Here is a 14,386-nt window from a genome sequence, read left to right as displayed (position 1 = left end):
TGAGATGATTCTGTAATTTGGCAACTCACGTTCAGGTCTCTTACTGCTAACCACAGCATCTAGCAGCAGTCCTGAAATACTGACACATTTCAAGACAATTTTTTACTAACTCTACCATTTGAAAAATCGATAAATACTAAGGTATTCTTGTGATGTCACTTATTCAAAAATCATACTCCATCCCAATGTACTTTCCAAACATTTTCAAGTCACATTTCTAAATCTTTAATCTTCCATAACATAACTGGAATGAAAACAAGCAAAAAGTGGTTTCCGACAGCCATTGATAAAAACTGGTGTTGAAGGATAAGGAATGATTTGTGGAGATGGTAAGATTACACCTCAGAAGAGAGTACATGAAGACACAGTAAAATTACAAGAGAATAACATTAGAAACAAACCTCAGCAAAATAACTTGGCTCTATGACAGGGCTTGAGTTAGAAGTCAAAGATCATACATACTCTAGGAAAGCCCCAAGTTTGATTCTGATATAAGAAGGGTAGAAAGTGGGGATGGGAGCAAATAATGTCTGTTATAATGATAGATTACCTAGGAAATACTGGCCTAAAACTACTTTTAAATTCTAACTTTTAGACTGACACATCTTTTAGAGTTATCACTGTGAAAAATGAAACTCTTCAATAAATGATCAACATATTTTGCAAATATATTTTGAAGCATAAGGAACTCCATAATTTTAAAATATTAACCAATCTGATCAAGACTACCTAATAGTCTTTTACAGTATTACTGTTGCTTTTAGAAACTATTTTCCTCATCGTCAGTTATATGAGAAGTCACCATGAAAGCAAAAAGGAAATCTACTTTTAATTGAATCGTAAGTGTAAGTCTTTTAGGTTACATGTACCAAAATATTATGCAATCATAAGAATTTATCATTTATCTTCCTTCCTTCCAATACCACTTTCCTCAAAATATGCTTCTGCACAAGATTTCTCCATATTGCTACATAGAAATCTAACAATGAAGGGAAATATTATACTTAACAGAAGAATGTCAGAAAAGAATACTGATCATGAGAGAAGTATAAAAAATAAGTCTGATTTGGGGTCAAGATGAAAACATTTGTATTTAAAAAAAGGAAAATATTTGTATTAAAAGCCACTTTAAAGCAGACTTCAGGCAAATTAGACATGTTGCATCCTATGTCACAAAAATCTGATTATGCCTAGAGACCAACCTAGAGAATGGAAGGTAACTTTCTTTCTCACATCACCACAATGACATGCCAATCATGTCACGTGAGAATACAATAGTTTCTAAAATAAACAGTAATACTGTAATATATTAAAGTAGAAAAAAAGAGCAGAAAGGCCTACTCAAAGTTACATCTGTGAAAAACATATGGATTAATCTATATCCTTCCAGACTGATCTAGACTACAGATGATTCAGTTTACATGGTCAATTACTTTCAAATTGGTAAGGGAAGACTGCGCTGATCAGCATCTCAGTTAAAAAAAAAAAAAGGTGGGGGAGGGGGTGTGAGGGGCAGTGACAAACTTAGCCAGTCTTACTACAACTGTTCTAATAGCTCCTCCCATTTATATTTAAAGCAAGAAAAACTGAATGTGCTCAACAGTCATAGTAACACATATGCACCAATTCTAAAAACCTTTATAGGTGCTAACTGGGCTATCCATTGGCATGGTGTGCTAGTGTGCCTGGGAATTATGTATGACAGAGCCATGTTAAAAAAAAAAAGTTTTGTATTATTACCTATGTGCCACAAAACAGGCTTAAGTTTTCAATGCAGAAAGATCCTTGTTGTCATCAAAATACTTCAAACAGTAATTTAAGCACATACACATTGCTTAGAAATCAAAAATAACACTAAAGTGAATCACTGTTATGTTTGACAACGGCAATTCTAATTTTTTAGTACTTTGTTTTACACCTGTTTCTCAAAGTGTAAAACTATATCTGAGGAGGATAATAATAAAAACTAGTATCTATTGAACATAGTACCACACATGGCAATAAATTCTTTTCATGTACTATCTCATTGACTGTAACTACCCCCATCTCAACTAAAGGTCATGAATAAACAATTTATCCAGGAAGTAGCTGAGATAGATTTTAACCCAGAGCCCAGAACCAAGATAAATGGGAGAAGAAGGAAGTTGCTGAGGAAGATCAGAGATTTAACTCCCAATGTAAAAAGGTATACTGTTTATTGATGATAGATAATCCCTCCCTATAACCTGGAATAGTTTTCAATCTTGGCTACACATTAGAATCACCTGTGAGACTGTATTATTTATTTATTTATTATTTTAACTATCCACGCCTAGGACCCTCACTCAGTACTTGGCCTTCAACTGGCCTGGGGTGGAGCAAAGACAAGGGTCTTTTTTTAAAGCCACCCAGGATTCTAATGGACAGCTAAGTTTGAAAACCACTAATAATTCTTTGCTACCCACTATTAATCTCTCCAGGTAGCCAACTACAATCAAGTTTACTGATTACTTAGGTTCTGAGCACTTTGTCCACTATTACATTTTCCACTTTCAACAAAGTGCTTAGTTTTTCTTCTCCTTAACAGAGGTAACATTACAACTACAGCGGCGTCTTTTTAAATGACAAGATTTAGCTTTTCTTTGATATTAGGAACGTAGAAGGAGGGATAGACGGCATGACAAAGTTTGGAAATCACTTCTTTAAGCATCCACATACTCCTGAGGCTTAAAACAATGCAAAAAGATCATAAAAGTCAAAATAAAATCAAATGGCAGGTTATGAATTGTGATATATGTTAAAAGTTTAATATCCATGATATTTGGTTGTATTTCTTAAGCTGGTGACAACACTTAGAAAGTGTTATTGTGGTGATAAATTCCACTGTCTTGTCATGGTGCTGTGATGGCAATTATGCAGTGTTTTTACCCTGTTAAGTCACCTGAATATAAACTAACAGGTGCTAAAGAAATCAAAGCATTACATAAGCATACTCAAACAACAATACGGCTGGTCATAAGAGAAATGCAATTATTTTGCTGACAAACTTGTATGAGAAGTCTTACTGTTTCCCTAAGTTATTCACAGCACATCCCACTCACTCTTCACCAAAATATAATGAAGACTATTCCAGACATTTTCAGACTTGCTGGCTCTTTTACTGAAAAGTTGAAGAAGTACAGAGATACCTGACAAGTATGCAAGTTTGATCTACGATTTGAACAAGAGACCTAAAATGGGAGAGTATCAATACATCAAGTGGTACAAAACTGTGGACTTCATAGAGAAACATTACAAAACTTCCTGCTTCCGGACAGCTCATTATTTGGTTCAAGTCTTCACATTCCTTTATTTGTCATGGTCTTACCGAAAGCTTTCATTCCTTATTGTTTAATACCAAACTTTTAATGTTACTAGTGGGACTTTCCAAATTAAGAAGCCCCAACTTCAGGACTACAGTTTTCCCTCAGTAACCTGAGCAGAGTGTATGTCCCTCAAGTAGTTTTTTGTTGTTGTTGTAAACATATTTCTTTCTGTACATCTTAAATTTGTGTTCAACTATATATTTTTATCACGTACAACTACAAGAACTTGCATTAGCTGTGCGGAAATGTGTGGAAGAACTGGGAGAACTGTGGGTATGTGTGAAACAGACACGACAGGGAGCTTCGCTGCCAATTGTCACTGGGGTCTCACACGACCCAGATCTGGCCTCTGAGCCATGTCACTGGGTGCAAAGGCACAGAGAACCATAGGATAACTGGGCGAGAAAACAAGGAGGCTCCCCGGCAATACACCCTGAAGGGGAAGGGTAGCCCGCAGGACAGACCCTAATGAAAACCCGTGCCTACTGGGATCGTCACATCGCCCGGGCCTGTAGGGCCTGCTAAAGGGGTGTGGGGAGGACGAAGGACAGCGTCCGTCCCCACTTCGGAGACCCAAACAAACGAAAATAAGCCAAGTTCTCACTTCCTGGTCGCCGACTCTTTCCGAAGGCCATCGACACCCGACGGACACAGGAGAAATCGGGCTCCCGTGGAGTAACGGGGCCCACCCCAGCCCGCACCTCCCGCCCTCGCCCTTCTCCGGGCCTTACACGGTGACGTGACTGGAGCCGCGGACGACCACCGGGTCCCGCGAGTACTTGAGCAGCTGCTCCTCCAGGGCCCACTCCTCGTCCTCCCCTTCCTCATAGATTTCGTCGAAATCCGCCATCCTGAGCCTCCGAGCGCCCCTGCCCAAAGGGGCCTGATTCCCGGGATTGGCGCCGGGGTACCCGCGGGCGAGGCGGCGGAGGCTGAGGGTCGCCGCTGCCGCCGGCTCCGAGGCCGCGGAGTTCGCTGTCGGCTCTCTCGGCTCCGGCTACAGAGGAGATGGGGTCGGGACCGTCGCCGCCACCGCCGCCGCCATTACCATCAGCAATAACAACAACACAATGTCAACATCCGCCCAGAGGCCAACACCTCCACAGGCACAGACGCCGCTGCCGCCGCCGCAGCAGCAGCAACTCAGGCAACCACAGCAACAGCCTGAGCCACCCGCAGCGGGAGCAGCCGGCTACGGTATCGCGAGACTTCCCGGGCCTACGGGTGGGCGGGAGCCTGCGCGGGCGCGTGGGCGCGCGGGCGCGCGGGCGCGCGCACGTGCGGCCTCGCGCGCTCCCAGGCCGCCGTCTTTCCTCTGCTTCCACCCGCGGACGGCGCCCGAGGCGCGCGCTCCCGCCGGCGAGGCCCCGCCCGCCAGCTCCTGGGTCGCGGACCCGGGGGGCGGCGGCTTCGCTGCCTGGAAGCGGTGACCCACGACTCCGACAACGCAGCTCGGAATGTCCAGTGGGACATTCAGTTCCCCAAAGTCATCTCTAACCAAAACAAACAACTGAAAAGAAAAAGCCCTGGTTGGAATAGACACATTTTTGTGCGTGTCATGCCGGTTTCTCTAGTAATCGCATCTCGCTTTTTCTCAGGTTTTGAGTCTATGATGAGTACCAGAGTCTCTTTTTTCCCAATTGCAGGAGTCCAGCAGAGACATTGCAAACATTTGTGTCCACCACAGGATTTTCCAAGACATCTCCAAATTCAAACATCTTGTCCCTTGATCCCCTTAAATATAATCCAATATATGAGGCCAATGATGCTGGTATTTTTTTTTTCTTACAAGAAATCTCACAGTAGTCATGCTATGAAAAAAAAAAAAAAAAAAAACTGATCAATTATCTGGATTCCATATTAGAAGACGCAGTTTCTTGCCCTAGCTCCCTCACCAAACATAACCTGGTTTGTGTTGTTGTTTCCTTAAAACCTTAGGCAATCCCTTTCCTTTTCTTACCAGTTCCTACCACAAAAAAAGACCTGAAAGAAAGGGAGGAGGGGAGGAAGAAAAGGAGGGAGGAAGGAAGAAAGGATAGAAGGAAGGACGAGAAAGAATGAAAGAAGAATGGGAGAGAGAGAAAAAAGGAAGGAGGGGAAGAGAGAAGGAAAAGGTTTAATGGAGTCTACTTATCTGCCTCGTAACAGTTGAATGGTCACTTCGGGTACTTGGTATCATTAAGGATATAAACAGTACAGGGGAAGGGCTTCTGAGAAGAGAGTCCCGGACAGTGAGGACACACCATGGGAGAAGAAAGGATAGTTCTACTGAGCCCAGCGCTGGTCAGGCTGTTCTCCAAGTGCAGTGTTCATGTCACAATAGTCAGCTTTAGATGGGTCACTGTTGACGTGGAGAAAGTGCAAAGGATGTCAATGAGGACAGTGAGAAATGCCAACCTCCTATTGAAAACAACTGAAGGAAATTGGTGTGGTTAGCCAAGAAAAGATGAAGGAAAAATACAGTAGTTGTATCAGACTTATCGTATGCCTCCCTGGAGGATATTGGTTCATTCAACAATTATCTCCTGAACTCTAGCTATGTGGCAGGCACTGTGGGCGTGTGTGAATGAGGCACAGGCCCTGCCTTCTGGTAGCTTATCTATTGTTAAGGCAAGCAATTGTCGTCTCTGCCAGGGGCTCCTGGAGGAAGACACAGGGAGTGTCAGTGGGGCACACAGGAGGCAGCTTCGTCTGGTATTTAACAATGTGGGTTCTGGAACCTGAATACCTGGCCTTGAATCTCAGCTCTGCTACTTACTGTGCGACCCTGGACAAGTCATTCAACCTCCCTGTTCAGTACCTGCCCCATTGGGATGCTCAGCAGATTCAAGGGCTTAAGATCTGTGAAGTGCTTAGAAGAGGGCCCAGCACACAATAAACACAGGGTGATAATAGGTGATGCTTAAGGCTCCCCAGCTTATCAACCCTATGAGGGTCACCACAGCATTATGTAATATTTTACTGCTTATAAAGCACATGCATAATATATCATTTAATATTCCCCTAAGAACCTGTGAGGTGAGCAAAAAGGGTGTATTTATTTTCAGATATGCTATGTTTCAGAGATGCTATGATATGCTATACTTCAGAGATGCTATGTGGCTTTCTCAAGGCCATGTGACAATTTAAGATTTAACAGTCTAATTGAGTGCACTGGGTGGGCCAAGCTTTCCTGAATGTCTTTTTGGTTTTTTTTAAAGACAGAGTCTCACTCTCTCACCCAGGTTGGAGTGCAGTGGCACCATCGTAGCTCACTGCAGCCTTGAACTCCTCAGCTCAAACGATCTTCCTCCTCGGCCTCTGAATTTCCTTCTTGGCAGGAGCCAGGAGACTAGTGGCTGCACTCAGTTAATGGAAGAGCTGCAAATGGGAAGATAAGAAAGAGAATAAGAAAGGTCAGTATATCCTGGCACAGCCCACACCTGGCTGTGGCTGAGAATTCACCTTTATGTGGAAACAGTGGTCAAGATAAGGGGCTGGTGCCCCAAAGTATCTAAATCATCACATAGCTGACAACTTCCCAAAGATGGAGGAAGCGACACAGAGCTCCTTAAAACTCTAGCACCTTCCACAGTTCCTGCTTCAGAAAAGGAGCTTAATAAATGTTATCTGAATTGAGATATAGTGTTAATAGTGCTCTTTCCAGAACACTGTGACTTAATTAGGCTTCAGAGGACTGTGAGAACCTCACCCTTATCTTCACACTGGCTCGATGTGGGAGAAATGTTCTTATTCTAAGATCTATTCAGCAGAGAGATCTTTATAACTCCCACTGCCTGGGTATACGGTGGAGGGAGGGAAATGCCTTTTCTTTTTCTTTTTTCCTTTCTCTCTCTCTGTGTGTGTGTGTGTGTGTGTGTGTGTGTGTGTGTGTGTGTTTTCTTCTTTTTCCTGCTCTGAAAAACCTGTCAGAGCCAGCAAAAGGGTGTGGGACCTAGGAACAAGGCCAAAGGGGTGAGTGAACATGAGTCAAACATTTTCCTGATGAGAATTGACATCATAATTCCAACCCCCCACCTCCCCTCCGCCCCGCCAACCTTCCAAGATCCAGTTTCCTGTGAAACTCCTTCCCCCAATTGCTTCCTGGAGATAAGCCGCTTTTCCAGGATTCTCTCCCTCTGTGTCCAGGTACTCCCCTGCACCTTGCTAAGTGCCCATCCCTCCATCGCCTCCTCTTCATTGGAGTTTCTCTTTACATTCTTGCCTCACATATTTTTATATTTACCTTCAGACCAAATGGCTCAAAACCAAACTGGATAATGTCTCCAGGCCTCAGGAGTCAGCAAGACTTGTTTTTAAGGCAAATATTCCTTAGTTAATTCCCTAGATTTGAAAACTTCCCAGTTCCATTTCTACCTCGCAGAATGGCCATTGGCAGCCTCACCTTTCTAAGCTTCCTTTTCTTCATCTTCAAATGGAAACTATGTCATGGGTTTCTGGAGGATCAAATGAGATCATGTGTGTACTATGGACTGAATTGTGTCCCCCATCCCCAAATTCATATGTTGAAGTCCTATCCCTCAATGTTATGGTATTTGGAAATGGAGCCTTTGGAGGTGATTAGGTTGAGATGAGGTCAAGAGGCTGGTGCCCTCATGATGGAATTTGTGCCCTTATAAGAAGAAATACTAGATAGTTTGTGATCTCTCTGTGCCATGGGGACATGGAAAGAAGACAGTCATCTGCAAGCCAGGAAGAGGACTGTCACCAGGAACCAAATTATCAGGAACTGTAAGCTAAATTTCTGTTGTTTCAGCCACCCAGGCTACAATGTACTGAATGTTTATATCCCCCCAAATTTGTATGTTGATATCCTGGCCCTCAAGGTGATGGTATTAGGAAATATTAGGGCCTTTCAGAGGTGATTAGGTTATGAAGGCTGAGCCCTCATGAATGGGATTAGTGCCCTTATAAAAGAGGCCCCAGAGAGCTGATTTGCCTCTTCCACTATCTTCGAACACAGCAAGAAGACAACCATCTATACAAGGACGAAGACATTCACCAGACACCAAATCTGCCAGCCATTTGCTCTTGGACTTCCCAGTTTCCAAAACTGTGAGAAATAAATGTTTGTTTATAAGTCACATAGTTTATGATATTTGATTGGAGCAACCCAAAGGGACTAAGACACAGTCTATGGTAGTTTGTACAGTGGCCTGTTTGTGTGGAACAAAATACACTCAATGTGCTTTTTCCTGTTCTCCCACTTAACAACCACAACCAACACAGAAGACCTGTGTGACCAGATGTGTGGGGGGTTTTCCCCACCAACAAGCAAGCAATCAACTCTGCAGTGGGGCACCAGCTGTATGTCCTAATTCAATTCCAACACTCTCTACCTGGAGATAGCATCACATCCCCAGGGTGAGGGCTCAGTCGGCAAGACTCCACCCTCCACTTCAAACACCAGTCACAAGTCCAGGTCTCCAGAACTTCTGACTGCCTGGCTATAAATTGGGGTTCCCACAACACCCTCCTCAGGTTCAACTAATTTGTTAGAGTGGCTCACAGAACTCAGGGAAACAGGTTTACTGGTTTCTTAAGAAGGATATTTCATTTCATTTATTGAGACAGAGGTACAATCACCACTCACTGTAGCCCAATATTTATTTACTTATTTATTATTTATTGAAACAGAGGTACAATCACCACTCACTGCAGCCTCAACCTCCCTGGGCCCAAGCAATGCTCCCACTTCAGCTTCCCAAATAACTGGGAATGCAGGCATGCACCACCACACCCAGCTAATTTTTATATTTTTTGTAGAGATGGGGTTTCACCATGTTGCCCAGGCTGGTCTCCAACTCCTAGGCTCAAGTAATCTGCACACCTTGGCCTCCCAAAAGTGCTGAGATTACAGGCATGAGCCACTACATCCAGCCAAGAAGGATATTTTAAGGGTTACAAATAAACAGCCAGATGAAGAGACACAGAAGGTGAGGTCTGGAAGGGTCCTGGGTGCAGGAGCTTCTGTCCCCATAGAGTCAGGGTGCTCTGCTTTGCCAACACATGGATGAGTTCTTGTTCACCTCCCTGTAATCCTCCATGTGTTCAGCTGTCTGGCAGCTCTCAGAATCCTGTTCCTTCTGGGTTTTATGGAGGCTTCATTATGTAGGCATGATTGATTAAACCACTGGCCATTGACTTAATCTTCAGCCCCTTCTGGTGACCAGCTCTCATCCTGAAGCTACCTAGGAGCTGCCAGCCTACAGTCAACTCACTAGCATACAGAAAGACATTGCTTTGGAGTTTCTAAGCATTTTAGGTGTTTTATGCCAGGAAACAGAGTCAAAAACCAGATACGTATTTCACAATATCATACAGCCCAAGCTGACATGAGAAAGCATATAAACTCTCATTTTTTCGCTCATTCATTCATTCCACAAACCTGCATTGAATGCTTCTCATGTGTCACACACTGTGCCAGGAACTAGAGATTTAGCAGTAAACCAAACACAGCCCCTGCCTTCGTGAGCATAAAGTCCACTGGGGAGGACTGACAGATAATTATAAAAATAAATAACTATTAGAATTGTGATCAGTTCTGTGCAGAAGCACAGGGGTCCACGGGAGTAGTAAACCCACCTAACTCCAAAAAATCAGGATTTATTCTCTGGGAAAATGACATGTAAGCTGATGAGCTAAGCAAAGGTATGGAGGTAGGGAAGTAGAGAGAAGAGAGGAGAAAGCTCCAGACAGTGGGAATAGCATGTTTAAAGAGCTTGAAGTAGAAAAGAGCACAGCTCAAATGAGGTACAAAACAAACCCAGTGTGGGTGAATCATAGTGAGGAAGGCAGAGCCAGACTGGAGTTGAGGTCAAAGAGGCTGGTGGAAACTTGGTGGCCTTTGTAAGAAATCTGAAATGCGCCGGGCGCGGTGGCTCAAGCCTGTAATCCCAGCACTTTGGGAGGCCGAGACGGGCGGATCACGAGGTCAGGAGATCGAGACCATCCTGGCTAACACGGTGAAACCCCGCCTCTACTAAAAAAATAAAAAAAAACTAGCCGGGCGTGGTGGCGGCCGCCTGTAGTCCCAGCTACTCGGAGGCTGAGGCAGGAGAATGGCGTAAACGTGGAAGGCAGAGCTTGCAGTGAGCTGAGATCTGGCCCCTGCACTCCAACCTGGGTGATAAAGCGAGACTCTGTCTCAAAAAAAAAAAAAGAAAAGAAAGAAGAAATCTGAAATGCATGCCAAAAGCAAAGGAGCCGAGGATGTGAAGCCAGGCAGTGACACTATCAGATGCGCATTTTTATTTTTTATGTATGTATGTATTTATTTATTTTTTATTTTATTTTATTTGAGACGGAGTGTACTCTTGTCGCCCAGGCTGGAGTGCAATGGCACAATCTCAGCTCATTACAACCTCTGCCTCCTGGGTTCAAGCGATTCTCCTTCCTCAGCATCCTGAGTAGCTGGGATTACAGGCACGCGCCAGCATGCCCGGCTGATTTTTGTATTTTTAGTAGAGGCGGGGTTTCACCATGTTGGCCAGGCTGGTCTTGAACTCCTGACCTCAGGTGATCTGCCCAACTCGGTCTCCCAAAGTGCTGAGATTATAGGTGTGAGCCACCATGCCTGGACAGATACGTATTTTTAAATCCCCAAATGGGAGACCAGTAGTCCAGCCTAGCCTGCATGCACCACTTGCTAGCCTGTTCTGTAAATGGCACACATTCTATAACAACACCCTCAGGATTTTCAGTAAATCATATCGGCTCCATCCTCAATACATGTGATTAGGTTAAGCTGACCATATCCCCAGTTCCAAGAGTGGGCGTGTGACCCAAAATTTGCAGGTTGTGCCCCAACCTTAGAGTTTTTGGTGCCCATGGTATAAGTGATAGAAAATAGCACTACTGCTCCAATGCTTTAGGATTAATGTATGTGCAATACAACTATGCAAAAGGCCTTTAGAGAGCAACAGAGATCCTCTTCAGCTTCCATATAACTGTGGCTACTAAGGGAGAGGGAAGGAAGATGATCTAAACTAGGCTGGGAGCTTCCTGAGGGCAGAACCAATTATGCTTAGAGAAAAAGCTAAATGTGTACATAGACTGAGCATCCTTAATCTGAAAATCCAAAACTTAAAATGCTCCAATGAGCTTTTCCTTTGAGTGTCATGTCAGCACTCAAAAAGTTTCAGATTTTGAAGCATTTTGAATTTTGGATTTTTAGATTAGGGATACACAACCTGTATAGCACATATAGTATTCCAAGCACTATTCTAAACACTTTGTACAAATCAACTCACTTAGCCTTATAAGCCTTATAAGCATCCCTATAACAGAGGTACCGTTTTCATCCCTGTTTTAGACATTATAAAACTGAAGTACAAGGAAGTTAGGTAACTTGGCTAAGGCCACACAACTAGTAAGTGGTAGAGCCAGATCTTGAACTAAAATAGGATCTTTCCTCATCCCATAATCTTACCACTATGCTACATCAGTCTTAAACACCACCAGAGAAATATTTGGGTTCCTTACATCAGTCTTCCTAACACCTACAACAGTGCCTGCCATATAATTAGTGCTTAATAAATATTAAATGGGGTCAGGCACGATGACTCATGCCTGTAATCCCAACACTTTGGGCGGCCGAGGCAAGCAGATCACGAGGTCAGGAGTTCAAGACCAGCCATGGCCAGCATGGTGAAACCCCAACTCTGTTAAAAATAAATACTAAATGGATGGCTACATGTATAAAATCATATTTTCCAGATCATTTCACACTGTGTATACACATTTGGTTCAAAGTTGGTCCCTAAAATATTTTTATAATAAATCCATGAAATCAATGTGGTTTCTCTTAGATTTCCCTAGAATAATATCTAAATCTAAATAATAATGATACCTATAAAGTATCTAATTTAGGCTGGGTGCGATGGCTCACATCTGTAATCCCAGCACTTTGGGAGGCCAAGACGGGTGAATCACGAGGTCAGGAGATCTAGACCATCCTGGCCAACATGGTGAAACTCCATCTCTACTAAAAATACAAAAATTATCTGGGCATGGTGGCGCGTGCCTATAGTCCCAGCTACTTGGGAGGCTGAGGCAGGAGAATTGCTTAAACCTGGGAGGCGGAGGTTGCAGTGAGCCAAGATCGCGCCACTGCACTCCAGCCTGGTGACAGAGCGAGATTCCATATTAAAAAAAAAAAAAAAAAAAAAAGTTTCTTTTAAACCAACACCATAAATATAAAATACAAGTTGTACTTAGCTCTCTTCACTACGACCTTTTAAGTTCACGACTATCTGGAGATTACTACTGGAACCATAGGTTCATAAAACCAGAATGAACCCAAAAGTCATCTGGCCCACACTCGCCTTTAAAACCATCTACATCACGCGGTACTTCCTTCTGTAGCTGTTAAACAACTACAATAATTGTATTAAATATCTATAGCATATTGAACATATACAAAAATATTATGTTCTTCCACATAAAAGACTAGATTCCTTAAGGTCTAGAACTATGACTTAGTTATTCTTGTAATCTAAGCCCTTGATTATTGCCTGGAATCCAAGAGTCATTCACCACATCGTCATCTGTTAGTTCTGGTTCCTGTCTCTGAGGACACACAAAACAAGTCTACTTCTTCTATATGATGGTCCTTCAAATATATTAAGATGTGTGTGGCCGGGCACAGTGGCTCATGCCTGTAATGCCAACACTTTGGGAGGCCGAGGCAGATGGATCACAAAGTCAGGAGATCAAGACCATCCTGGCTGACACGGTGAAACCCCATCTCTACTAAAAATACAAAAATCAGCCGGGCACGGTGGCAGGCTCCTGCAGTCCTACTCGGGAGGCTGAGGAAGGAGAACGGCGTGAACCCGGGAGGCGGAGTTTGCAATGAGCCAAGATCGTGTCACTGCACTCCAGCCTGTGCTACAGAGTGAGACTCCATCTCAAAATAAATAAATAAATAAATAAAATAAAGATGTTCGCATCCCAAATCTTTTTTTGTTTTGAGCTAAACATGCCCATTTACTTCAACCATATTTCCTCCTGGAAGGGAGTTTCAAGTCTCTGCCTCTTTGCAGAGGCGGTCTCTCACTCCCACCAGCCTTGGTTTGGTTAACAGCCATCTTAACATTTGGGGCTCTGACTAGATGGTGTGACTTAACTAGTGTGATAGCCAGCCTCCAGGATGGTCCCTGAGAGACTTATCAACTTGTGTGCAAGACATTCTGTAGTTCCCTCCCACAGTGAATAGAGGTGACCTGTGTGACCAACAGGATTTGTGAAAGTGACCATGTGTGACTTCCAAAGCTAAGCTATAAAAGACATGACAGATTTTATCTTATTCCTTTAACTTACTCATTCTGGAGGAAGCCACTCACCATGTCATGAGGACACTCAAACAGGCCTATGGAGAGACTCACATGAACAGGAACTGAGGCTTTCTGCCACTCATGGGAGTGAGCCACCCTAAAATTGGATCCTCCAGCCCCAGCCAAGCAGCCCCAAATAACATCTTGACTGCAACCCCACAAGAGACCTTGTGCCAGACCACCCAGCCATTCACCAATTCCTAACCTCCAGAGACTATCAGAAATGACAAATGTTTATTGCTGTTTTAAGCTACCAAGTTTGGGGCAATTGGTTATGTAGCAATAGATGACTAATACAGCAAGGCTAGAAGAAAGAGGGACTTAGCCCTTTCTTCCTGACCCTGGATATAATAAGAAACAGTAGAAAGACAAAGAAAAATAGATCAAACTATTAATTTTTAAAGTCATAGGTTTTAGGCTGGGCACAGTGGCTCATGTCTGTAATCCCAGCACTTTGGGAGGCTGAGGCAGGCAGATTGCAAGGTCAAGAGATCGAGACCATCCTGGCCAACATGGTGAAACCCTGTCTCTACTAAAAAAATTCAAAAATTAGCCGAGTGTGATGGTGCACACCTGTAGTGCCAGCTACTCAGGAGGCTGAGGCAGGAGATCGCTTGAACCCGGGAGGCGGAGGTTGCAGGGAGCTGAGATAGCGCCATTGCACTCCAGCCTGGGTGACAAGAGGGAAACTCCGTCTTTAAAAAA

The 14,386-nt window shown here is 43.6% G+C and overlaps 1 protein-coding gene across 1 annotated transcript in view; it reads right to left on the bottom strand.

The window, feature by feature from the left end:
- Positions 1-4,575, bottom strand: part of CHIC2 (cysteine rich hydrophobic domain 2) — a 57,397-nt gene extending 52,822 nt beyond the window's left edge. The window contains exon 1 of the mRNA XM_017878657.1: positions 4,076-4,575. Within this exon, the coding sequence (XP_017734146.1) occupies positions 4,076-4,194 (119 nt within the window). The 5' untranslated portion in view covers positions 4,195-4,575. The remainder of the gene's footprint in view (positions 1-4,075) is intronic.
- Between the last annotated feature and the right edge of the window lie 9,811 nt (positions 4,576-14,386).

This window comes from Rhinopithecus bieti, unplaced genomic scaffold, assembly GCF_001698545.2.
Source record: "Rhinopithecus bieti isolate Rb0 unplaced genomic scaffold, ASM169854v2 scaffold_11842, whole genome shotgun sequence".
NCBI lineage: Eukaryota > Metazoa > Chordata > Mammalia > Primates > Cercopithecidae > Rhinopithecus > Rhinopithecus bieti.
Note: the sequence above shows the minus strand (reverse complement) of the source record. Positions and strands in the feature narration are given on the sequence as shown.